General features: G+C 30.8%; 4 protein-coding genes and 2 long non-coding RNA genes across 7 annotated transcripts in view; 2 read left to right on the top strand and 4 right to left on the bottom strand.

Annotated features, from left to right (window-relative positions):
* Positions 1-355: 355 nt before the first annotated feature.
* On the bottom strand, positions 356-7,513 carry rush (pleckstrin homology and FYVE domain containing family member rush hour). Of its 2 annotated transcripts, XM_088198043.1 has the most exons (9): positions 7,396-7,513; positions 7,262-7,326; positions 4,286-4,487; positions 4,095-4,220; positions 3,919-4,025; positions 3,704-3,851; positions 2,502-2,638; positions 2,334-2,382; positions 1,726-1,769 (listed from the first exon to the last, which is right to left on the bottom strand). In XM_088198043.1, the coding sequence occupies exons 1-8, from the start codon at positions 7,409-7,411 to the stop codon at positions 2,335-2,337; spliced, it is 849 nt and encodes a 282-aa protein (XP_088054169.1). In that variant the 5' UTR covers positions 7,412-7,513; the 3' UTR covers positions 1,726-1,769; position 2,334. The 2 variants fall into 2 exon arrangements, with proteins under 2 accessions (XP_088054168.1, XP_088054169.1); XM_088198042.1 differs by lacking the exon at positions 2,334-2,382 and having other exon boundaries at positions 356-1,769.
* Positions 7,436-7,806, top strand: LOC148229757 (uncharacterized). Its single transcript, XR_015811426.1, has 2 exons — positions 7,436-7,574; positions 7,695-7,806. It is a non-coding gene; the product is annotated as an uncharacterized LOC148229757 (long non-coding RNA).
* Positions 7,807-9,470: 1,664 nt separating this feature from the next.
* amx (TM2 domain-containing protein 3 almondex) lies at positions 9,471-10,636 on the bottom strand. The gene is made up of 4 exons (XM_088198051.1): positions 10,466-10,636; positions 10,140-10,381; positions 9,944-10,065; positions 9,471-9,881 (listed from the first exon to the last, which is right to left on the bottom strand). Exons 1-4 carry the CDS (start codon positions 10,548-10,550, stop codon positions 9,602-9,604), a joined length of 729 nt encoding a protein of 242 aa, XP_088054177.1. The 5' UTR covers positions 10,551-10,636; the 3' UTR covers positions 9,471-9,601.
* Positions 10,637-11,956: 1,320 nt separating this feature from the next.
* On the bottom strand, positions 11,957-16,410 carry LOC148229759 (odorant receptor 13a-like). Its single transcript, XM_088196943.1, has 6 exons — positions 16,406-16,410; positions 13,302-13,465; positions 12,767-13,133; positions 12,543-12,642; positions 12,201-12,461; positions 11,957-12,113 (listed from the first exon to the last, which is right to left on the bottom strand). The coding sequence occupies exons 1-6, from the start codon at positions 16,408-16,410 to the stop codon at positions 12,051-12,053; spliced, it is 960 nt and encodes a 319-aa protein (XP_088053069.1). The 3' UTR covers positions 11,957-12,050.
* Positions 16,411-23,331: 6,921 nt separating this feature from the next.
* Positions 23,332-27,816, top strand: part of LOC148229760 (zinc finger SWIM domain-containing protein 4-like) — a 93,572-nt gene continuing 89,087 nt past the window's right edge. Inside the window, exon 1 of the mRNA XM_088198044.1 lies at positions 23,332-23,716. Coding sequence (XP_088054170.1) covers positions 23,350-23,716 — 367 coding nt within the window. The 5' untranslated portion in view covers positions 23,332-23,349. The remainder of the gene's footprint in view (positions 23,717-27,816) is intronic.
* LOC148229761 (uncharacterized) lies at positions 25,280-27,376 on the bottom strand. The gene is made up of 2 exons (XR_015811428.1): positions 26,618-27,376; positions 25,280-26,210 (listed from the first exon to the last, which is right to left on the bottom strand). It is a non-coding gene; the product is annotated as an uncharacterized LOC148229761 (long non-coding RNA).

Consider the following 27,816-nt stretch of genomic DNA (forward strand, 5'->3'; position numbering starts at 1 on the left):
ATTATTTAACAATAGTGTGATTACATGCAAGGATTCTCCGGTCCATTGAATGAATATTTCTTTGTTATAAAACGGTCACAGAAAACAATATATCACCAGAAGACAAATATTCCCGTTACACACCACCTACAAGACCTCTAAGGATCCTCCACCACTGCTTTGAGAAAACATCTCGCCCATCATAGTATCACAACATGTAATATAATCTAATAAAATTCTCACAAGTTTCCACCTGCGTCTTACTGGCTGCGAAGTCACGCCCCTTAGGGTTACCAAACCTTAAAATTTAAAACCCAAATTTTGAGCTCTCGATTATCTTATGAATTTTAAAATGAGAAAACGTAAAGCCATAAAATTGATTTCAATATTTTTATTTGCATTTAAATAAAATTTTACATACACAATGTAACATGTATAGATATACTAGTTATGTGAATTTAATACTTTTTTTATAAATTTATATACCAAATATGTATCAAAATAATGTTTATTTATATATACACATAACATAGTTATTTTTATATAGATGTTTTGTGGCATTTAAGAAATTTTATTACTAGGGATTGAATCACTGACCACGACAAACTTGTGACCTTATTATTTCCAAGGCAAATATTGCCTTTTAATTGTTTAACTGACTGCAATAATCGCCAATTGATAGCATAAAATTATACTGTTATATTTTAAAAATATTGATAAGAACTATTCAAACGCATTTAAAACATAATTTTTTTATAGTTTTTGGGTAAAATGTATTTTTAAGCAAAAAAAAAAAATACATATCATTAAGCCGTAACACTAAATAATAAAAAAACGTAGTAAACATTTTCATTTTACGTAACTAAGCAACTTAAACGATAACAAATTTATATACCACTAATGATTTAGTTTCATAATAAAAATTGTGGCAACTAAATAATCCTTTAATATTTTGTTTACATAGGAATTGATCTTGGATATTAGCAACAATATTAAATTTAATATGTATATACACAATAGGCTTAATCTTAATTTTTTATGAAAGATATTTTATTAATTTCCATACAATAGCAACCGTGCTATAAAAAGAGTACTGACTATTTCAAATTGACAATATACATTTATAATCTGCACCGACGGAGGAAATGACGTGTAATTGTACATACTTATCTGGTGAATGTGTATATCATAAACGCTTCCAAAAATATATTTCATATCTGTATAACATACATCCTTATCCGTATACCTTCTATTACAATTCAAATGTAATATTTAAAATTATGGCGAACCTGGATCATTTTAGTGCATTTTTTCATCTAAATATACCGTTGAAGTTATACATTATATTGCTGTACAGTATACTCATAAAATATGTATTTATAATATAAATTTATATGTATATAAAAAAAAAACAGCATAGGTTCTCTGCCGTGTATATAACATGTTACATATTGGTGTAATATTATTGCTCTATAAAAGTTATATCCAATAAAATCAATGAAAGCATTAAATGCCACATAATTAGCGAATAATAATTATAAGTATATTCTCTAAATAAACAATACAACATATATATATAAAAGTTACTCGTTTCTCAATATAAGTAAAAATAATTGGATGTTATAATTTCATTCTGTCGGAGGTATTCAGTATATAAATTCAATTAAAATTCTAACTTGAGAACTTATATTTTTAATTTAAAAAAAGACTCGTTACTTGTGTGTAGCACCATTATCTTGGGTTCTATTTTTGTTTTCTTCAGTCAATTCCCTGTCACCGTAAAATGTAGGCTGAAACATTAATATAAAGTATGAGATTATATGATTAATAATGAAAATATACAACAACAAAAATCAAACACATTATAATAAAAATATTTAAGCAAACTGTTTTGTATTAATTTGAAACAAAATCTGACTATGGCAAAAACTAATTAAAAAAAAAGTGTTATTAATTTTAAGTTATATTAGCAATCGGTTTCACAGTATGCATAAGGTAAAACATGTGAATTCGTAGGAAGTGTGCCTTTTTGTATTTATTTTAACTTATGGTAGAAGTTCCAAATACATCATGAGCTTTTTTAAAAACAGTGTAAATACCACGTAGCAGGTGAGATTAACAAGAAAGCATTTATTTGATATACTATTTCATAAAACTAAGGATGAATTATATACAAACAAGCTGTGTATGACTAAATATTTAATTTAAACAAATCATACGTACTTAACACATTTGAAATAACACTTTTGTAACAGTTAAATAATTGTTAATATTATAAAAAAAAAACAGTTATAACAAAACGACTCGACTTAGTTAAGCAGGGAAACGATTTTGAACTCGGCAACCAGCCATACCTTATTTACAGCTGATACTTTCTAAGCCGCCGAATCGACTTCTACACCCCTGAAGAACATTTTTAATAACGCATTAAGAGCAAAAATTGCGTCCATAATATGATCGACATACTCTTGTATGTATATAAAAAATATATAATCAAATCCGTTTTACAGAAATTTATTCACCTCATCATGATTGACGTCGTTATTGCGTAGACTCTGATCTTCTTCGTCATCGCTGTCATCTTCACCGGACGAATCTCCTCCAGATCCCATCGTTTCAGGACCCAAAACCAACGGACGAGGCGTAGCAACAGTTTTATCTATAATTGTAATCAATCAAATGTACATGTATTATATACATAATATATATTTTAGTTAAAGTGTTAAATTTCAATAAAGTATTCAATGACTAGGCAAAATATGCACTAACTATGAGTTTTAGTTAAAGCTTACAATTCTACATTTCGTGTATACTTTCATTAGACTTTCACTCCGACGTGAGCTAATTACATTGTCAACAAACAAATTGACAGACGAGCGTGTTTGACTACCAACCTAATCGTAAAGCCAATAAAAATAAATTAGTGTTTGTCAGAATAGTGAAGACCCCATGAATAACACTGCAATGAATATACTTAACCCTTTGACACTTTTGTGTTACACTATCACATATGGTCAGTATTGCTCTACAGATGAGAAACATATACCGTACTCATGTAAAAAATGACACTATTCCAAATGGTACAAATGTAATTTGTAGTATTAAATGAAGACCTCAAAGCAATCAAATTGACATTTATTGTCGAAAATTTGTTACAACTTAAGTTAAACTACACCAAGTTTTTTGTGCTCCTTCAAATGAACACGCTTGCATCACTCTAAAGCAGCTAGAAGATGTAGAATCAGCAAGTAACTACATATTAAAACAAACCCTTGCCATAAATGTTTCAAAATTTGTCTCTTTGGCCAGCGGTTGTTTTTTTACATCAAAAATAACTTGACCTTATTATATAAAAAACTATGATAATTTGAAGTTATGTCATACATACGCTTTATAAAAATATCGGATATTTCTAATGAAATAGTGTCTTTCAAATATAAGAAATTTAAAATGCATTTATCAATCATTGAACAAAAGACATTACATATTCAGCTGTATGTTCTTGCCTTAGTTAACCATTATTCCCATATATCCAAATTGACCAATGTAATTGCTATACCTAATTCGTTTCCCTCGTAAACTCATGCCTAGGCATTTGAGTCACATGAGGAACACGTAGATAAAATACTATTGATTCAGTACTATATTATTTCTAATAATAAAATACGTACTGTATTGACAATGTAATAATTTACTAATATAATTAATTATAAAACTTCATTACCCATAGTTTGAGTTGGCGCATTGGGATGCGTTAATTGAAGATAGCATTTAAAGCAAACCCTCAAGGGTTTACTGCTTTGTCCCGGTAATAAGAATCGCTTAGACGAGCAGGGGCCGCACACGACCGAACCGCACTTTCTACAATGATGCTATAAACACGACACAAATTAATACATATCTAAATCGAATATACACTAATAATAAACAATACAATACCCTTCTATTTAAAACAGTAAACTGGGTCCTTTTACAATGCATACAAACGGTAGCCACATTATCGGGGACCCACACAGCTGCGTGAACTTCGACTGCTTTCTTTCCACCTGGCACAGATAAAGTTACAAAATAAACATATAGCATGCGATAATAGATAATTCTGTTACGTTTAATACTTTTTCGAAGAAGATCGTCGATACACGTGTTGATGTAAGCCATCCACAGCTCTTTTTCTACGGCTGTAGCGGCATAGACGGCGAAGGATTTCGACGCCGTTCTTATAAGCCATCCGTTTTGGTATTCTAAATTTTTTTATTGGTTAGAATGTATTGATAATGTGAATGCATATGGATGTATTATGACTCACGTCCATCATCATCTAATGATTCTAATTTAACTTCTTCCAGCGGAATGATGTGTTGTTTGTTATATTTCTTTTTGTTGATGACTATGTTCCCGTAGACGAGGATGTCGTTGAATAAAAAGACTTGCCGCTGCTTGGGCTTCTTGCGACACATTTTCGTTAAAACACCTTCGCCGACTAGAACTCTTCCGGCAACCTCAAGAGGCTATAAGTAAAAGTAAAATTGTGTTATAATCATAATTTTCAACATCTTTGACTGCCAACTACTGTTACGAAGGTTAATCGGTAGAAACGTATGAGTCAGCATATCAAGATAGTGATAAGAAAAGTTATTTTTTATTAAAAAATATCAAATACCTAACACAGAAATAATGTGACTCAAATTAAAACCTTTAATATTTCTAAATTGGAATAAATATATAATTTAATAAACGAAATTTGGAAGAGCCAGTCTTTTAAGAATTCAACATTTCTTTATGAATTATTCATTATTTTCCATAAATTAATTTCCTTTGTAACTGAAGGACAATCAAATTGATTATTGGATCAAAAGCGACTTTATAACAAACTACAACGTTTTTCAATTTTTTACATTCTCGGAAACTATGCGGTAGAAGAAAAAGTTCATAAATATTTATAATTTTATTATAGATGCAAAGAAAAATGTGAAATTTGAACCCAGTATAAAAAATCTTACGATCAAATGAAAAATATATTCAGAAATGAAATAAGCGTCATTAATTTAGGGAGGCGCTGTTTGACAAGCGCCATTGAGGTCAAGAATACTTAGCAACATAGAGGTGCTACATGATACAATTTTTGTTAAATAAACAATAATTCTCATTTAAAGTTACCGAAAATTGATACATTATATTGTGTACAGTTAAAACTTTTAATAATACAAAATAATTTAATACAGCTTTCAGGATTATATCTTATATAATTTCCATATAATTTTACGATTTTTTTAAAATATTTTTACTCTTTTCTATACACATATGTAAGGTTGAGGTTCGGGTTAAATAAGTTAAAAATGAAAACGTTTTTATATCTGATTCAAAAAATAATGTATTTTTGGAAGCAATAAATTCTTTAGTCGTTTTTTATATCCATTTTTGTAAAATATTTTTTTCCATCTAAAAACTGTTTGAGGGATTTAAGTAGGTGATAGTTGTTTAGAGCAATTTCTGAAGGATATGGTGGATGAGAAAGTAGTCCCCAAGAAATTTTATTGATTTTTTCTATTGTCTTCTTGGATATATGAGGGTGAGTGCTGTCTTGTTGTAAAATTACCCTTCTTTAATTCAAAAGGTACGTTTTTTATGGTCTGAGTAACTTTTAAAGGAATTAAATTGGGCATAATATGTGTCTGTCGTAGTTGTCTGTCTATAGTCCAATAACTCTTAATGAATTATGGATTTCATATCCCACCAAATGCATAACATTATCTTATTGGGGTGTAATCCTGTTCACAGGGTTGGAATTGGGGGTTAATTGGCATCCAACCACTGCCTTTTATGTCGCGTGTTAAAGTCAAGGATTCACTTTTCATCTTCAGCAGGCGCATATGGTGTGATATTTTCCCTTTTGCTCGCTCGCGTGCTAAGTGAGAAATAAGGGCGTGCAGAACGCATGTAACACACTCGTATCTCTTACTCACTCTCGTCACTTAACACGCGAGCGAGCGAAAGGGAAAGTATCTCATGGTACGTGCCTGATCTTCAGTAGCAATTCGACGTAAAAATGAATCTTTCTGTTTTAGAATCATTAATTATTGGCATATTGAGATTCGCTAAGTGAAGTTTTCCTCAGGCAATTTATGAGATACTCATATTCTGCAAATTAACACCTTTCCTAATTTTTTAAGCGTATGTGAACTGATGTAGGCGACACGTCGAGTTCTTGTGCTAGCTTCTGTATCGTTAATCTCGGACCTGTTTTGATGACAGCTCTAATATCTTCACTAACAACCCCTAAAGACTACCCACCCTCACATAGATATTTATTGACACTTTTTAAACTTAATGGCATCCTCATTGCATTACAGATGTTTTTAACTGAGTTGAAACTCATAAAGCATAATATAGCTTAATTGAGATTATTTTATCTCCTCTGTCATTGTTGATTTAGGGTTGAAAATATCGAAGCAAAAAATATTCCATTACTAAATAACAGCATTGATATGATTACCGTTAATACACTGAAATAATGGTGAAATTATATATTATACATTTTATGGTTATACATTTTATGGTTATACATTTTTTTAATGTAAGAAAAAAACGCAGACTTATGGGACTAGCTGATATAGTACTAAGGTGACCAGAAGGATGCTAAAAAAATGTCATATGGAAAAAAAGGTCACCTCGGACATTTTTGTCTGAGAACTTGAATTTCGAAAATTACAAAGGAATACTCTTCAGATCTCGTGTCATCAGATTACAATATTTTCAGGATTCACTGGTTATTTAATTGGAAGTATCTTGAATTTTACGAGAGAAGCTATAAATCGTTTTGCTGTGTAATTTATCAAATTGTGATTTCCAATATTTCCGAGAATTGTAAATTGATTGTATTTGTTTTAGATGGTTTCAGTCAGTATCAAAAGCATCTAATATTTAAGTATAGAGTAAGACTGTAATGTTTAGGCACACCTTATATTTAAAAATATTGTGTGAGAAAAGAATCATTTGAAACTAATTTAGAACATAATATGAAGTGAAGCAATGTACATGTTAGATCGATATGTGCAGTTAGAAAGTTGTGTCATGGGTTAATTTAAAAATAATCGAAAGTTGACGTCTTTACGATAGAGGATGAATTTGTCAAGAATGACAAAAGAAAACGAGTTACGAATGCGGTTTGTATGTTCTATACGCGTTGATCGGTAGCGCGAAAGGAAACGGAAAACGGAAAACGGAAAACGGGAAACGGCAAAGCGCTAACGGCTAACGACATACGAAACGAGGTTTAGCTCACCTGGCCGGAGCCACCGAAGCAGCTCTCGACGACGCTGATGCGGGCCGCGTTCGCCTCGCTGTTCACTGCGGGGCAAAGAGCAAACAATGAGAACGAGGGGAGGGCGAGGGGGCGAGGGCCGAGAGAATGCTTACCGAGCTGGTCCACCATGGTCGCTGAGTGTTGCGGCTGCGGTGGTGCTGGTGGTGGCGGCGACTAATCGACTGACTCACCCGACTGACGTCTGACACGCGCCCGCACCTATTTACTCACAGCCGTCGAGCACGTCACGGCAGTGCTGCCAGTTGAAACTACCATCGGCTTGTTGCATTCGGTGAGTGATTTATTCGATCTAAATCAAAAACGCCTACATATCAATATGATAATACTAGTTTTCATCATTAGGATATTTTTGTTTAATTAATTTTTTTAATTTTTATTTTATTTAAAACAGTTAGCAAAGACCGACGCGAATAAACTTTTAAAGATTTTCAAAATATCAAAGGAGAGCAATAAAAATAAAAACGTCATCTCGAAAAATAAAGAAGGTCAAAAGAAGAGAAAAATTTTTAGAAGGACGTCTGGTCATCTTAATTTTAATCAAAATCGTAAAATATGCTGAAAGTGTAAATTTTACAAAAAATTACATCTCTCTGGCAGCTTCCGTTTAAGGGGGGAGGGTCAGCGGAATTGTGACAGTGTGAAACAAATAACCTGGCTCAAGAAAATCTTGTAAAATGGCAAAAATGAAAACTTGTCCAAGTTGCTACCATTTTTATTAATTATAAATTTTAATTATAATTTCTGATCAGCTTCTTGCAGCATTTATTTTACTGCAAGAAGCTGAAGCCTCTTTTTAAAAGTAATGAGTAGACAAAAAAAATTGTGAGTAGAGCTCTCGCTAGATTATTCTAGGTGCTAAAAGTGTCTGATAATCGATCTCATGCACTCCAAATGTATTGTCCGTAGTGGCACTCTTCTTCATTCTCCAACCGATTTCTTTCCAGATTATTAAGTTTGAACCTCAAATCGACAAACTCTTGAACCCAGTTGCAAATTCTTACGAGCCTCCACTGGTGTTGACCCATTTATGATCATTGAGTTGAGGAAATTTTGTCAGATCCTAATCCTTAAGAAATACATTAATTTCTACAAAGCACACCACAAATAGCTCAAGTACTTATTCTTGGCTCTTTGTGAAGGGTTCAGGCAGCTATTTTTATTAGAACTGACATAAAATCAATTAATCCTGTGAATTCTGTCTTAACACACAACACCTACTGGTGGATAGTGCAGGCATGGCGAACCTAGGGCACGCGTGCCCGAGGTGGCACGTTTGAGAATTTGGATTGCACGTGAACGATTTCCAAGTTCAAAAAATCTTGATTAAATAATCTGTGAATTATTAATTTATTTAATTTTATTAATTATTAAATATTTTCTAAGATAAACGACAATCGTTTTAAAAAAATAATTAATTATTTATTTTTTCTATCTTGGTAAATTTTTTACTCCTTGGGCACGCCACACAATCGAGGAATAATATTTGAGGATTTTTGGCACTCGAACCCAAAAAGGTTCGCCATGCCTGGGATAGTGCATTGAAAAGAAACAAGTGCACGTCCAATATCATCCATAAATAATTTCGCAAGTCCTACATTTTCCCCCATTATATTGGGTGCTCTTACATATTTTTCTCAACCTTATATATTTTGTTCCCTGATGTATTTATTGGCACTGATACTAACTTTATCAACTCTTCTCATTGTGGGACCATCAGAATATCTAGCAATAATGACCAACCATGCATTTGATGTGACTTCAGTAGTTTCATCAAGAGAAATCGAAAAATATTTACAGTTATTAGTCTCCTTTTAATTAAAGCTGTATATTTGTGTTCAGTCTAATTATTCTGTCTTTGCTGACATTTCTACTTAGCGCTAACACAGAAATTCGCTAAATAATAACATCTTTATTTTGCATATCGTGAAATAAAACTGGTGCGCATTTTAGAATAGTTTCTTTAATAAATTCTCCTTCACCAATGGCTTATCCATACTGAGCTATGGAGTGAGCAATACACGAGTGACATAAATACCATCACTGCACTATAAAATGCAAATTAAAATTATCGCTTTCTTAGTTATCAACTATGAAATATCACGTGGTTCAATAAGATCGTTGGAAAATTCGTATGGTTAAACTTTGTTACAACTTAATAAAATAATTCTTCATAAGAACTTAATTACTTTAATTATTAAAGGAAATACATATGTATATACAATAAATAACAATACCGATAAAATATTTTCAGGCGTCTATGGCTTCAATATACTTTGGTTATTATTAGCACAAATTTATTCAAATGTACAAAGAACCGTCAGCTGGACCAAGGTGATGAATCGATATAAGAATTACATCTAATAAAGTCCAAACGCCGAGACCTCCGAAGCTGAACAATTTTCCAATTCCCTCTTGCCAATGACCGAGATAAAATCTATCAGCACCAAATCCACCAAGGGTGAGGCTAAATATTAGAGCTGTACTCCAACGGGCTCCACCTGTCCAAGCGCACGGAATCTGTTTTGCAAATATTCGTTTTCCGATGCATATTATATCAGGCAGCACTGTACAATTTGACCTAAAAATAGAATAAAATAGTTGTATTGGGTATAATAATAAAATATTGGTATTAAAAATAACTTGTTATATTGTCTTGGAGATCCAACGGAATTACAAGCTGCTTTTTGGACACATCTGTGTTCCCAATGATCGGTTTGATAGCAATAACGACATATAGCTACTTTATTAAAATCTCTATTTCCCTAAAAATAAAATGTTTTAAATATTAATACAGCAACGAAAGCGATGGTTCTCTATATTATAATAATATACACACCAGACATTTTATTTGCGGCAGGACACTACAACTGACGTTAGTAGGTTTGCCATACACACACTTATTCGTCATATTGCATTTTATACAGGGATAAGTAAGTCTATTACATTCTATATTAGAAGGGCACTCTGCTTGGATATCTTCCGATGTGTTTTTACGCAAAAAATTAAGAAACGACGAATTTCCAATATTAAGGCTTTTTATATTCATGTCCTTCGGCGACAAATCCATGTGATTATTTGCTGTTGATAAAATGGTCAATTGTTACCAATTTATTACACAATTCAAATAAATTGTTTACGTTATTATTAAAGACATATATTTACACATTTGCGATAGATGTATGTTATTCATAACTATTGCAAAGAGCAATAAAAATATATCGCGAACGCGTAAAGTAACCACTCTCATTGTTGACAAGTAAAATCAACACACAACTGCGTAAACGTCATTCGTTAACAACGAGTCACACGGTATATGCTCGTAAATAGCGAGTCGTGTAACCTAGCACGTCGTTTTACGGCCAGGTGATTTTTAATAATTTCCTACTAAATAGGAGTAAAAATATATATTAAAATAATTTCTTTTAAATTTTTATTGTCTGCAATCTGTTTTTTTTAAATTATGTATACTAGTACTAATTACAATATAATATTGCTAATAATTGATAAAATATAATGTTTATTTTTTCAACTGCGTTTACTATATGTTTTTCAGGACGCGTCCTGAATGATTTAGTGCAAAGGATAAAATTATATTCCACATTCCCCCTCTTTTTTGGTTTTAATTTGACAAAATTGCTATCATCCTCAAAGAATTAAAAACAAATACAAATCAGCATAAGAATAAAACATTTTAAAATATGTTTATTAATCCAAATCATAACAAATACACGCTTAAAATTAAGTGGATATGGGGTGTCTTTCATCTGCTAGGGAAAAAATTATATTTCATAATAAAATCTACTTTATTAGAAAAATAAATAATTTATATTACTACGTTGAGGGTTAGAATTAATATTTTACTTTTAAAAACTAGTAAACTCTAGAGTATTCGATTTGCTTCTTTTTTTATTATCTTATTATTATTATTTATGAAAAATAGCCAGGATATTTTTAATACTATAATATGATGGGGAATTTTTATTTGAATAAAAATCTTACTTTTACAATTTAAATTTTCTAATTCGAACGACATTCTTTTTATTTTCAGGATCCGCCATCATGTTAAAATAGCAATTATTCAAAAAAAAAATCGTTTCTTTGTTTAACAAATCTTAGATAAATAGGTAAAAAATGTTTTAAAATATAAATTAAGTGAAATTTACATTTTTCGTCATTTATGTGGGACTTAACAGTTTTTGGGGACACGAGAACTGCTGTAACCCACTCCCGCTCATGTCCAGAAAATTAGCTCGAAAATTTATATTTTGTGAATTCTCATCTCAAAAACGAAAGGGTGAGTCTGTGCCAAACGTTTTTAGTATTTTTATTAAATATATCGACTAAATTTGTTACAGTCGATAACCAGTTTGGTCAACCATTTTGTTTTGAAATAGAGACTAAGTAAAAAAGAGTTAAAGAGGTTGAAAATATTCTATAACAAATTTTAAAATAATATAAAATGGTAAATAAAGCCTTTTCAACACAATTTTATACATGAAATTAAAAAAAATCTTTTAGCCTTTGCGTGACGGAGTTTTTATTATTTAAATATATGATAAAAATATTTTTTATAAATGGATTATTGCTTACTACTTTACTAAAAATATTAAATTCATAATTGCAGAATAATTTTAGGTAGTATATGAAAAAAATACAGCACATGTTTCCCCCTCCCAATTGTATATTAACTTAATTAATTGCTTGAAATCTATACAACGTTTACTATTTATTATATATAGGTAAATTATTAATTTTGTGATTCGCTTAACGTCCTCAATACGGCGAAATAAGAATACGATTTCCTCAATACCTGAAACGAAATAAAAATTATAACAAAGCTCATTCTATTATTGATACAATCGATGTTGTGTAAACATTTTTATATAAATCTGCTCACCGATAAAAAGGTTTGCAAACAAAGTGAAAATATGCTACTGGCTTTCATTTGTATTGGCCTTTGGGCTCGCATAATGACAAATTTCAATTGTTGCAAAAACGTTTTATCAATGCATACGCTCGAATTGAAATAAGCCATTGTCGTTATTGTCTCACTGTAAGTCTGAACTTCATTTCCATAAATACACCAGAATAGCAATTGTCCCATGGCCGCGCACATATATAAGAAAAACTTCAAAAACACGCTTTTATTTTCGAACGTCTGAAAAGATAATTGCACTATAAACTTATAGATTTTATTAATACTATCAGATTATATATTATTAAAAATGTATAAAGTTACCAGCGTCATTTCGAATCCCGTGAGACAAAGTAGGAAATTACTCGCTAGTACTTGAGCAGATAACATGGGATTAGTTATTTCGTTTAACTGTTCAGATAATCTGTAATATTTATAATTGGTATTTTATAGATTTCTAATATAAAAAGATGATTCGTTAATACGGCGTTTCTCAATTCAATTTATTACAATTTAATTTTAACATGAAAGCGATTTTTTTTACAAACCTAATGAGGTACTGATGTCTCATTACAAGAATTCTCAATCTCTTGAGCATCTTACAATTCATATTGTTTCCAACTTGAGCATCACAGTACTCTTTCATGTCTTTAAACTCTTGGCCCAAAATCAAAAAATTACAACCGATCTGATGCCAACAGTATCCCGTTATATTATCCACAATCAGAATTGTAACCAAACAGTAAAATAACCCTAAACCTTGATAGAAATATACTAATCTGTACAAATACGGCTTCGTCAAAGCAAATGGAAACAAAGCTCTCAAAGGTAGCGAATCTTTTTCGGGAGCCATGAATACAAAAACAATGAAAAAAACGAACGCCAAAATACAGAAACATGATGTAATAGCAATATCTAATATTGCGTGATTTTCTTGTATGGGCAAATATTTGAGTCTTTCGTGATTTGGTTCGTTTCGTATGTATATTGATAATATTTTATCGACGACGTGTTTTATATCTTTTTCTTTACTGAGAAATAATATATATTTATAAATAATTAATCCTATTCCAACCGACACACATAGATCATCGCCGATCAGCACCCAGTCGCATTCTGCAGTATATAGATCTCCGAGGCAACTGATCAACAAAGAAGGACCCAATAAAAATATTATCAATCTATAAATATAGAATAGAGTCAGATTAGTTCCTTTGCAGTTGACAGGAAATCTCAATCCGATGAATCTGCAATTTTAAGTCGGTATTATATTTTTTCATTTTTAATAAAATAAATTGAAACGTTACACAAACTATGAATAATACATTTTAAGAATAAATATTTTCAGGTTTAATAGTGATATATATAATATGTATATATGAATCAAATATTTTTTTAGATAATAGAAAAAATAAATATAGACATAAAATATATAATATTATATATGTATATAAAATAATCCTTTAAAAGCTATTTCTTGCATTTGTTTTCGGTTCTGATTTTTTTTAATGTGTATCGATGTTGGTGTAACGTATTATTTCAGACTAATTACGGCAAAATTTTCATTGCTTTTTGTAAATAGAGGTAACCCCCTTCGCTCTTTTGCAAGTATAGTTCTCTCCAGGAGGCCATGATTGTGAATATTGAAGTATTTTTTCATTTTAAAAATCGTTAGCCAACTGTAGTTTAAAAATGCAAACAGAAAAATTGTCTAATGATTTGTGGACAATTTAATTGGATAATATATGGGCACCATTCATGGAAATTATACGTTTACTTGCGAAAAAGAGTTGTTGATATTTAACAACAACCTCACAAATCATGCGAAAACAACATGTGATGTAAATTAGAGGTAATTTTATTTTTTCTTATATCTATATTAAATTATATTACTGCAAAACCAAAAAAATTATTAAAGTTTCACGAATCTATTATCTAAGAAAATAAGGATTATTATAGATAACTAAAAAATACAGTGTTCCTTAAAGTTTAAATGCATACTTGTAAGTTAATTTTTTTTATGAAGACCAAGACGGAATGAGATTTAATACTTCGAAAAAATAATTGAACAAACATTCCGCCCGTAAAAAGCCGCAAGAATTAGGTATATTTCTGTATTATAAAACATTTTTAGCCTCTACTTTTTTTAATAAACCTATGTATTTTTCAATTTTTTGATTAATCGCCATTTTGAAACAAGATTGCGGAGCAGGCTGGCAGAGATACTTGTAGAAGATATATTTCTAGATTATTTAAAGTTTTATGTAGACTTATTAAACTACCACCCATAGAAGTGACAAAAAGTTTTTTTTTATTGTTCTATTTCAATCTCTAATATAAAACGTTTATAAATTGTTTACTTTTTTCTCTGCAATTTTAAAACAATATGTCGGATTAGAATAGGGTTTCTGACTCGAGTATCCGTACGTTTTTGCCGGAACCGAAAACCCTGTTATTTTTAACGGGTATCCGGTCACTTGATTTTTAATATAATATTTGATTTCTCCATATGAAATATATATCTCAAGTTGAAAAATTATTTGGATATTCGTTTATTTCGTAAAACACATTTAGAGATTAAGTGAACTCTTCTCGGCAACGATATACTATACTTCCAAAAAGTCCGCTGAATTCACAGCTGCATTCAGACCAGGTAGTGAGAGCGGTTTATCGAGAATGGACAGAGAATCCTTATTTAATAATCCGAAAGTATTGTTTCACAATGTAAGTTTTATGATAAGTTATATCTATTTCAACTTTGTTTCGGCATGCTAGATCATTTGCGGTTAACAAAAAAATTTACATGTGAGTATTTGTTTGCTGGATTTTTCTGCGAGCTTTTGCTTATAACCAAGGATTTCAGAAGTAACAAAAAATATTTATTCTTCACTTTTGCAAATATGAAAAGAGCAAATTCTGCATGTACAATTAACTGATTCATAAATTGTAGATTATGAAATTTTCATTCTTAATTTTATGATGCTTTCAAGTTTTTAATCCGCGAGAGTTGACAACGGTCGGCACTTCATAAAGTTTATGTTAATTCTTTCACTCATAGTAGAAACAATTTTTTTTGTCAACAATATATTGGGATGGGTGAAACGTTTATGTGTTTTTACGATAAGCAAATTCGTATATTAAAATTATCCCACGTATATGTATATTTGCACCCAGTTCTTTGGAAGTCTGGGGGTGATAGTGTATTGAAAGTCGCATCATGAGAAAATTGTGTCATACATATAGATTACATCACTAATAAAATCATTGTCAAAAATGCCTTTATTAAACTTCTTATTGAGCAATAAAAAATGCAAAAAAAAAGACTTCGCAAATAATAATTTATTATCAATATATTATGACGCCACTATTAATTGAGAACCGATTGCTTAAGAATGAGTAGGTAGATCCACAAAATGAAATTCTTTGTTTCTTTTTTGTAATTATTTAATAGTGACTAATCTAAGCTTAATTAAATGCGAATCTGCGGTTTGAGACATTTTTTTAATAGAAGAATGAGGAAAAATTTTGGAAGGTGAAAAAAACTTCTCCGTAATTAAATTTAGGTATCTTTGTTTTCCACGAATTTAGTTAAAATAATCAAAAATAAAATGATACACCTCTGTTATTTTTAATCATAAAAATCAATATTTTAATAAAATAAAAAATATAAAAGCGCTAAAATGTTTTTAGCTGTGTATAAGTGTCAAAAAATATTATTGAGTTTAAATTAAAATACAATGCTACACTAATTTGCTGAACAAAAAATATAGTACTTTGAACTCTTTCTTCTTATATATTTGTACTATATTTTTATTATTGTTGATTTAACAGTGCAAAGTAGCTCTATAAAATAAATTATTAAAAAAAGGCATAAAATTAGTTTAAAATGTAATGGAGACATTAAAAAGGTTAGAATCAATAATTCTATTCTGTCGAGTCTGTAAAATATATTTATTTAAAATAAAGAAGAAATGTTCTAATATCTTGATTATAATTAGTAGTGTTACTTTGGCAGTCACTCTTGGAACGTGATTATAGAGCCGATAACCCAAAAATTGTGATTCGAGTATGCGAGCCGCGCCTCAAAAACTATATTCAAATATGCCTAATGAAAATCTAGCACAAGTCTTTTATTTGGTCGTTAAAGTATAGGCGAATGAGTTATTTATATGAACTACCTATCTAACCTCATAGACCTTTATAATATTATAAAATACATCTATAGTATGTTACAAAGTTATGATAGATATGAAATATAAACTTTGGAGTGTAGATTTAAGGTTATTAAATTAAAGAATTGAAATTACAATTATCTTTTATATTATTTCATAATATTAACGACGCTATTTTTGCTTTACTTTGCAATTATGTATAAAATATTCATGAATACGTGCAATGTGTTTATTATTACGATACCATATGGGTAATGAAATTTATTTCCGTTAAAAAACGGTTTAATTATAAACCTGAACAAAGGGAAAACAATAAATTATGCTAATAATTCCCCTATAGTTGTTTTACAAGCATTGACCATTGAATATATAAGATGCGAATATTTAATGCATATTTTATTTTTATGGATAGCGACATATAACAATTACATTAGGCTTCTCTTAATCGAGCCACGTCTTATATAAAAATGTGAAAAACATATTACATATACAGAATTTGAAAAACATATTATAAATGCTTTTTATTGTGAAGAAACTGTTAAAATAAAAAAAACAAATGAAAAATATTTATGAGTAAAAAACACACATACAAAGTCCTCTCTGGACCGCACGGGTCACTCGCATTGTAATTTCACTACTATAGGTTGTGTGGCATATACTCTTCAACTGGCATATACTTTTCAATACGTGATGTTTTAATGATGTAACATACAATATTTTGAAATATTTACATTTATCAAATCATTCCGACAGTTATAAAGTTAGAAAAATAAACTTAAGTAAGTAATTAATGATGCCCAGAAGACACAAACAAATATTTAAAAGAAAAATTACAATCTTTCAACCAATATTTCTAGATAAATACATATGCCAGTACGATTCCTGTAAGACCTGTGTTCAAATCCTATATGGACCCTATTATTTTTTTAAATATATATCGTTTTTGGTAGATTGGAATTAGTGATTACAATATAATTTTTGTATAGCTCATCAAAGATTATGTTTTCCTAGATTTTCCTAATCTCACTGACGAAAACCACGATGCATAATTATAATAGAATCGAGCTAGGTCGTGCATATGTAAGCTGAAATGATAATTTATAATTTGTATTTTAATACATGTCACTTATAAACTGATTTTAGTCTGCTGTCTCACTACTTGGTAGTTATTAATTGTGTTTACCCCGTTGTAACGCACTGGGCTAACGCTATTAAATTTAAATTATTTCGCTTTTTCAATAACAACAATATTCGATTCAATTTTGGTTTTGGCCAAAAATAAACAGTATCGGTCTGCCACTTTTTTAAAGTTTAATTTCCGCTATTACTTGACGTATATATTTTGTAATAATAAAACAGATGTTTATATAGAGGCGTATATTGTTATGTACAAAAATAATCGATTGCCTTATTTGCACTTTTTCTTATAGATAAACAGCCAACTGCCGCATAATAGCAATTTCCGTATATGATGATTAAAATTGTTGATCTTCGTATTTTTTTTTACATAAATTTTCTTTTAATTATGGAGCAATTGTATAAGTATTTCAAATTAAAATTGACATTAAAATATAATAATTACTTATCTGCATTAAATATTATTATTTATTTTTAAAGTATAAAATAATGAAATATACTGACTATTAAATTTAATTAATCTAATTTATTTAACTGTTATCATTATTATATACCAACAACAAGGCAAAATCATTAACCAGCTGCATGACAGATCGGAATTATTAGTACACAGTCAACTGAAACAAAATTATGATCGGCTGGTGTTCGGAGTTCCCACCGTCCAATATTACCACTTGAAGGACATCACCTAGATCGCCGCCTGAAAAAATTGACGTTCTGAGACCTCTTCATGCTCTGAACTTCGTCGCAGAATGAGAATTATGACTGACAACATTGTTTACAACTGGCACTATTGATAATGATATGCCAATAATAATTAATATATACTTTATGATAAGAAGCATATTCATAACTTTGATAATGTGGCTTTTAATTAATTTGAGATAAACACGTACATGTTGTTGTATAAAATATATTATGTAAAAAACTGTATATGTAGTCCTATAAATAAATAAAATATAATTTGATCTCACTAGAGCAGTAAAATGTTCTTCGCAGAGCATGCGTAGTTATTATATTCGAGCAACAAAAATTTTTTTTTCCCAAAAACAATATAAAACCAAACAAAAACGATCTCCATCAGTCCGATCTGAAGTGCAGGATATAAAATGACTTATTATTATAAAGCTCTGTATTCCCTTGCGAGACCCCGATAGCTTGTTCCCTCTCGCTCTAACGTACGCATTTAATCTAGAAAATCGTCATAGTGGCGTCTCACTCTGGCAAGACGCATAAATTGACGGGTCGGATATCAGCTGTTTATCGTTTATACCGCCGCGGAACGAACGCTGTCGGATGGGTAATCTCGCTCTAACTCGTTCGATTTTCCGCATCAGTGTGTCCCCGTCCCTTTTTGATTGAGTATCAGCTGTTTATGTGGCCCCCTACCCCACTGCACTCGACGGGCGACCCTTTCCCCTTCGTTTGCGTGAACTCTGAGGAGTAGCGCTCGAAATGGCTCTCGTAAATAAAAATATTAAATTTATAAATATGCAGCTTATTTGGGAATTAAGTACATTATATTTATTGGCACGCCGTGTTCTTGTAATAATACAAGGAATAGCAAACTATGTATTTATCTAGTCATAGAACCAAAAATATTTTTTTTACCGAAAGTAGACCGTAAGCTGAAAAATATTGATACGAACATTAGCAAATAATTCATAACGCTGATTTCATAACCTTCTGAATATTTACGTAATTAGCGCGATTTATTAATTTATACAAAAAAACCTATATGTATTGTATTGAAACAAAAAAGATTACGACATACAGTTAAAAAAAATAACGAACACTCTCTCCGTAATTATTCGATTTTATAACAAAACATACATGGTTCTCTAAAGTAATAACTTATCGTAGAAAGCTTCACTTCAATATACCTGTTATACCAATTAGTCAATCCATTTTGTTTATATTTACACACTTATCAGTTGGAATAATTTATGTGAAACCCAATAAGTACCTTTGCGATATGAAATGTGTTATCAACTTTTCGACAAATATTCTTGGAGTTTATACATATTTTGCAGCTTACCCAACGTTTTTTACCTAGACCATAAAGTAAATACGCCATGCAAAATAATTTGGTCACAGTTTAATATATTGATTTGATTCGAATTTATTGCTAATCATGTCATTTAAATTTTTTTCAGATTTGTTTATATAAAAAGGATAAAAAGTATTATTTATAATATTTTATTTTTTATTTTGCCAAGATATTAAAAAAATAAATTTTATTTGCATTTCTATGATAATATTAATCTTAGATCAGATTAAGTGATAAGGTGGGGTTTACAATAACGCCCGAGTCGCCCACCAGTTTGATTATTATTACAAAACATATTTTCACAAAAGTTGAACTTTTAAAAAATATTTTTATATGTATTCGATTAATTTCTAAAATTTTCTTTCATGAAGAAAATAGCACACTTTTTAAGTGAAACACTATAACTTAATGTATTGTACAGGTATTAAGACCTAACTATTTTATTTATAATATTATAATGTTTAATAAATTAAATGCAAAATATCAGTTTATGAGTAAAAAATAGCATATGTTTACTTAACGTGATTAATTGTATTACGACAACTTGCTTATAAAAAATTGTGGTTTCGCTGCATGGCAGGTACTTTTGTAGTATCTTAAATAATATGATTTACATTAAATAAAACTTTCCCAATTTTTTTTTAATTATTAGGGAAGGTGAGATGCGTCACTGACAGAACGGGATCACTAATTAATAGCAGCAGCAATTTGCCTACTAGTCCTAATTGTCTGACCACCTATGTAATATAATATAATATGTTACAAGGCATATATTCAATAAATTAAAATTGTAAACTGGTTTTTAATATGAAATAAAAAATATTACAATTTTTTGAGACAAGGATTTAATAACTTTAATTATAAAAAACAATACGTTTATTAGTAAATAATCACATCAAAGTATTTCTCACTTCAGCGTTTTGCAAAAAATATTTTGTATTTAGTTCCATTTCCACCTACTCCATAATTTTATTTTTTCTCCTTTAAAAAAAAATTGCAATGATCTAGACGGGTAAAAAAATTAGCATATTTAAAAAAATCTCAGTTAACAAACCCCCAATGAATAATGCGTGAACATTTCAAATTACAGGCGACTAATCATGTGACATACTGTACTTTCATAACACATTTTTAAAGTTTGGTATTTTTTCGGGGGTCAACCTTAAAGTTTGACTTTAGTGGTTAGGAGTTGCCTTAATCTTTCTAATAAATATTCAGGTGAGAATATAAAAAGCATCGTATACATATAATTTATAATTCCAATTGATCATCGCAAATTAAGTTTTTTAAATATCGCGTATGAATATCGTGATACTTAAATAATTTAGAGCTAGGTCGTGCATAGTGAATAAGGTACAAATATCTAATATTCAATTGTTAAAATAGTTACGTAAGTAAACGACATTATGTTGCATCATAGTTGGGTTGCAACATGAGAGTAAGTGAAATGTAATATTTGTAACAAAATTTAATTAACATTTTTTGTAGATTTATTTTGGTTTTTATAAAAATAGAATAATTGCTAAAAAATTATGAATAATAAATACTAAAATAAGCTCCTTATTCAAGGAACATTAAATCAAACATACTTTTTAATAAACTTTGGTACATAATTATTTACAACTGTTTTTTTTTTAAATTAAAAATAAATTTAGTTCTGTTGGAAATTGCTATGTAAATCATTAAATCATGTATTTAATATTGAAGTAATCGTATTCTATTAAGATATAACAAACTTGTTTGTATTAAAAGCGAATAATGATATTAAGTAACATAAAAAGTTTAAAAACTTATCAATCTAGTAAACATGTTTTTAGGTCCTGAAATTTATAGCCAATATATCAATAATTTAGAATAACTTTTCGTTACGTTATGATGTTCTACATTATCTTTTTCGACATTTAGCGACGAAGAGGCATGAAGCAATCAGATCATACACAGTGTGATCCAATTCAAGTTTCCTTTGTTGGCAGCACTGTAAATCAGACGGCTGTTGATATGCACGCGTGTTCAAAGTGTCAAATGTTAGTTTGCAACAACACATTTACGAAATAGACCACTTAACCACCGCTCAACGCGGTAAATTTGTTAAATCCTTTCACAATATTAACAATTCTGTACGATTGTGTATCGAAATTCACGGTAAGATTGTGGTAAATTTAATCTCCCTACTATGCGAACAATTCGCAACGTAGTGAAAAAATTGAAGAAACAAAAAGCTTTAGAGATAGTGTAAGGGTGCATCTGTGCACCATCGTTGCGCTCGTTTAGGCGAAAATATTGCTGTTGTGAGTGAAAATGTATCCAAAGACCCAGAATTATTGATTCGTCTGCGTTCGCAGCTTATGGGCTTTTCTTATACCTCACTTTGGCGCATTTTGCATCTGGACTTGCATCTACACAATATAAAATTCAGATACATAAGAACTAAAGCGCAAATACCATAAACAGGAAAGAATTTTCGCAGATTGGGTGTTAAAACAGCAGAAAATTGATAAAAATATTCTTCTCTGATGAGACACATTTCCACCTCTCTGTATATGTTATTAAGATAAATTGACGCATATGGAAAAAATAAAATCATTATGTGATTCACAAGAGACCGTTACATGCCAAAAATGTGACTATCTATAGGGGCATGTGATGAGCCCTATATGCGAATGATATCCGGTTTTTTTGGAACGAAATCTGAAATATTGCTATGAAAGACATTCGATTCCAGAAAAATGGCCCAACTTGCTACACATCAGGTGGAATGTTGGATGTTTTGCGTGAAAAGTTCACTAGGGTTTCACTAAAAGTCGTATCTACGTTGATATAACTGACACATTAGCACTAAAAAACCATCAGTCGCTAAAACTACCATCGTATGATTTCTGGAGCATTTGCCTTACCGTTTCCTGGCTTTCAGCAAAATTTTTTTAAAATGTGTCGCACATAAATAATAAGGGTAAGATGTTAAAAATAATATTATAAAATGTTGTTATTTTGTTAAAAGTATTTATAAAATTTGATAAACAAGTTCAGTAGACGTAGCAATTTTAAATATTGAATGAGTTTTTAAATTATTTTGTACCTTTTAATGTAATTTTAAAATCGTTGCTATTATTTTTATTTTTAGCAATTTTATACACTAGAAAAAGGGTTGTTTTTTTAATTGTTATAGTGAAAGTCGGAGCATGAGGAAATATTGCAGTCGCAATTGGTAAATTTTGAAACCAGTCCATAGCCATGCAAAAAATACAATCTGATATCGCGACCTTACTTTTTAACGAGTGTCTATCGTTTTAAAAATACGCCTTAGATGTATGTAAAATACATTTATGAAGAAAATAATTTAAAAACGTCCTACATTAGAAACTAAAATAAAATAAAACTTATATATGTTGTATATTTAGCCTGATGCATATAGAAAAAAAGTAATGTGGGCAAAAATGTTTGGTAATGTAATAGATAATAAAACAGAATAAAAAATATTTATTTGGGACTTTTGCCGGATATAATTTTTATGTTTTTGAAGCTGTCTCAGGATTTCGTATGAACTGCAAGTATTTATCTACGCGATTATTTGTTCAGTTATGATTATGTGTTTTGATTATAAAATCCATCGACCGATACGTATCGGACGCATTTCCCCCGACAGCGGTTCCCCTTCTGGCCGGAACATAATCGCAAGGCGAAGGGCGGAGCGGGTCGGCGCGGGGGACGGGTGCGCGGTCGCGCGGGCGAAGAGGGGGTAGTGTTGCGTTCGGGCAGTCTGCCGGCGGGCGCCATGTCGCTCGGTGCGTACTGCTGCGCGCTGCAGCAGAACGGGGCCGGGGCTCCGCAGCCTGCGCCTCCGATCGCTACGCGATCCCCGGACACGCTGCTTGATATCACGGCGCGCATTGTTGCCGAAAATGTGCCCTTCCAGCGCATCGAAGAGCGCTACGACCGCATCCCTGAGCCGGTGCAGCGCAGGATCATATACTGGTCGTTCCCCCGCAACGAGCGCGACATATGCATGTACTCGTCGCTCTCGCGCGTGCCGTCGACGCAGGCCGCGGGCCACGGCGCCGCCACCGAGCAGCAGAACCTCTCCTTCTGCAAGGGGCTCAAGCTCCTCGAGTCGAGCTGCGTGGACTGCGTGCTGCAAGTCGGTCGGTATACTTTGTTTATCTTCTTTTTTATTTACAATTAATTGCGCAACTCAAAAACATTTTATTTTACTTTTAATTTAGCTAAGATAATGCAAATATATGCGTCGTATTACCCGAATCCCATATGTACTTTTCAATTTCTATCGCGTCTGGGAGTTCGGAATTCGTGATTATTATATAATTATGATCACAGATTAAGTTTTCCTATATTTTTCTAATCTCACGGATGAATAATTAAAATAAATCGAGTTAGGTCATGCATAATATCAAAGTCTTCTGTTGTAACGTATTATGCAGCGGAACATTTACATTAAATAAATAAATGTCATTGTTTTAACTCTGGCTCTGTAATGATTTTGACACCATTTATATTTTTGATTAACTTTTTGAAAAAATATATTTTTTGTATAGTATCAGTATTTTGATACCATATAAAAAAAATCATTTCATCTTATTTTTATGGACAAAATAAGATTAAAAGTATTAGAGAACAATTTAAATGAGCAATATATAAAATAATTGTTCCATTAAATGAATTGTAGATTAGGTGCGAACGAGCATTGGTCAGAAAAGTGAACACCCCATGAATAACTGTAACGAATCCTTTTCTGAACATAAATGCACAAACAATTCGTTTTATGGAACAAAGCATTTATTTAAATGCACATATCTCTTAAAATAATTTTCTGTTAAATCGCACCCAAAATATATTTCCATTGTTGTATTGCACTTTATCTAAAATACACATTACAACACTGAAAACTATTTTTCCAATAATAATATTTCTTCATTATTTAACTTTAGTAAGATTGAAACTATCGTTTGTGAATAATAATCGTCTTGTGTTTAAATTACGTATCTGCATTTATACTACAATACTTACAGTGATTCATAATAAATGGAAATGAAATAAAACAATCGATTATTCGTAAAAAGTAACTAATGATTTTCCCTAGATTATAAAATCTCGCTGTTTTGTTACATTTTTATGTTATTATAATATTACTTACTACAGCATTTACAGAAAACATGCATGGGTGCTATGTATTAGATTATTATTTTATTTTGAGAGATAAATGTATTTAAATTAATACTTTGTTCCATAAAACGAATTTTTTTATTCGAAAAAAAATCGGAGAGTTGTTCATAACAATTATTTTTTATATTACTCATTTAAATTGTCCTCAACATGAATAACAATCGCATAAATAATAATTGTTGCATATTTATTTTTTTAATAATTTATAATTGCTTTGGCAACAATAATGGTGATTTATTGTGGAATTTGAGTCTTACTAAAAATATCTACCAAAGGTCGTATTAAACATTTTTATCACGAGCGTGCATATTTAAACATTAGTAGATATCAAACTAAAATTGATCGTTTCTGATGCTTAATGTTTACATACTCACGTATATTTTATTTTTATAAATGACGTTGATTGTCTCATATCTTCGTCCATTTCATATTTTTCAATTCAACGATAACCACGTACGTACGAGATCGAACCGGAGGCGGATTCTACCCCACGTCCGCTGAAGTGCAATTGTAAAGGTGCCAACGAACGCACCCTCGCCGAATCTCTTTCTCTCCCTTTTTCTGCCCTGTGAAATGTTTCAAACATCACGCTCTTAAATTGAAGCAATGTCGTGCTGCATGAAATTACGTTGAATATTTTCGCGTGTCAAAATGTAATTTAGCAATCTGGCTTTTGCACGATGCACATTTAAATATTTCATTGAGTAAATCGATATTTTGATGTCTGCATGGGATGATCGAGGGGTGAATTTAGATAGTGACTAGATTTTGAAAATATCAAAGGATACTTTTTTGTTTAAGGTGCTCCTAAAAAAAGGTCATTTCGGAAATTTTTGTTCGAAGACCATTTAAGATTTTTTTTGAGGACAAAGAAGGAAAAATTGCTACGGGAGCTCAAAAAGAAGGTCATTTCGAAATTTTTTGTTCAACGAGGAAAACGTCTAGTCTTAATTTAGGTAACTGATCCATCCAATGCAAATGTGAGACAAATTTACTGAAATAGTCATTTTAGTTAATTATTCCAAATTAACTAAAAGGATTTATGTATACATTTTCTTGCTGTTTGCTCTTCTGAAACCCTTGGGTTACATCTTTAACTTTGGTGTGAACTTATTCCATACGTTACTCATCATATATATTTTGTTACAACAGCTTAATAAATGTTATACTCTTTCCAGAGTTGCGTTAATGATTTGCTGTTCTAGTGCATTATCAACTATCAATAACATTAAATGGTAGGTTATTATATACATATGTAATATTTTTCTACCTCTTGCATAAAATTATGTCGAAACCAGTCTTCATCCTTCATGATCTTCGATTAGATTTCCATATAACGGATAATACTGTTTTGGAAATACTTAGGGTTTAAAATAAAACATTATATTATATTATACAAGCCTTCTTTATCACTATCGCTCAAATTTAAACAATTTGGATCACATTGCAACTATACTTCGTTTCACTTAACAGAGTCACTTTAAGGCTTATCTCGTATTTCACATCGGTATTTCATTGATCCGCTTGCGCCGAACAAAGTTGTCATATACGTTCCAACTACTTCATTGTTTTTCCGACATTCGCAGCGCACGGACGTCTTCAAATTCTTATCGCTATACATACGTAAATGATAACGATTGATAAATTATTGATTTTGATAGCTTATAACTCACTATTTCAACACAAAAAATATAGTAACATTTCTAATTTCTCTAAATTTGTTTAAAATATAAAAAGGAGTAATGATAAGTATAACTAACGTGTCTTGTATTATACCTTAGAGCAAATTGGTCGTCGTAAATCCAAAGTTGTCATCTCTTTCACTTATGAATAATGATGAAATGGATAAACCTCAAAGTGACTCTGTTAAAAGAAACGGTGTTTCACAATTAAAATATTTCCTATAACCATTAAAATATTTTAAAATGCGATCTAATATCGAACTCTTTATTGCCTGGTCCTATCTCTCATCGCCACTATTTGATACTATTTTTGGTAAAATAAAATTTTGAACTTGATATGATTATTCGGTACTTGTTTAGAATGTCGGCGCTACACTTAAAAATTAATGGTTATGAACTTTTCGTTGCGTCACATCGCTGGTTTGGCCCTAACAGCTGCGAAAGCGGCCAACACGAGCGAGCGTTGATCTGAACATTTAAACTATTTATGCAAGGTAAATCTTGTTGCTGATTTATATAATCTTCCTTTTTAGTAGACTCGTTGCAGGGAGTTATTCATGGGGTATTCATTTTCTGACTAACGCTAGCTCGTTTGCGGCTCGTTCGCACCTAATCTGTTTAAATTTTAAAACGTATTAGGACCAAACCAGCAATGTGACGGAGCGGAGAGTTCATAACCGATTATTCTTATAACAATACAGGTGGAGACTTCAATATAAAGTTTCTAATACCGTGTATATTCGCCCGTTTTTTTAATATTTGTCAAAGTATTTGTTCCTTATAGTGGAATACTTTGAAAAAAAATATTTTCTAATGGTATCAATATTGTTCAGTTTTAAAAACATATTAAACAACGCAGGTAGTTATTATAACAATTAATAGCCGACAAAGAAATTAACAAAAAAAAAATTGTAATAGTCGAAATTTCATAAAATACTCATATTTTCAAGCTAATATCGTGCAGCTGTGCTCTTTTTTAGTAGGTGATATTGAATTTTCTTAATAGCTGGTAATATAATTTAAGTCTAAAATAATTTATTATGGTAATATATTTTTTTAAGCATAATCCGGACTTTATTTTTATTAAAAAATCGTACTTATCTTACCGTACCCCATTTACAAAATGATTAAGGATAAAATGAATATGCATTTCTTCAATATTTTCTTGCTTTTCTTCGATTAAACACGCAATAGTACGCACTTGCTTACCTACACGCGCATAATCGATTTTACGCCGATTTGGCACCCGCACCACCAAAGGCCGGGGCCCCCTTGGTACAACTCGGTTCAGTGTTTTATTTAGGTTCGACAAACAAGAGCGCCGGGGCTATCGTGACGAATAAACAGTAACGAGATAAAATTGTTTGATATTCCACCAT

This window comes from Plectrocnemia conspersa, unplaced genomic scaffold (genome assembly GCF_051122295.1).
Source record: "Plectrocnemia conspersa isolate PC_06_02 unplaced genomic scaffold, ASM5112229v1 ptg000011l, whole genome shotgun sequence".
Classification (NCBI taxonomy): Eukaryota; Metazoa; Arthropoda; class Insecta; order Trichoptera; family Polycentropodidae; genus Plectrocnemia; species Plectrocnemia conspersa.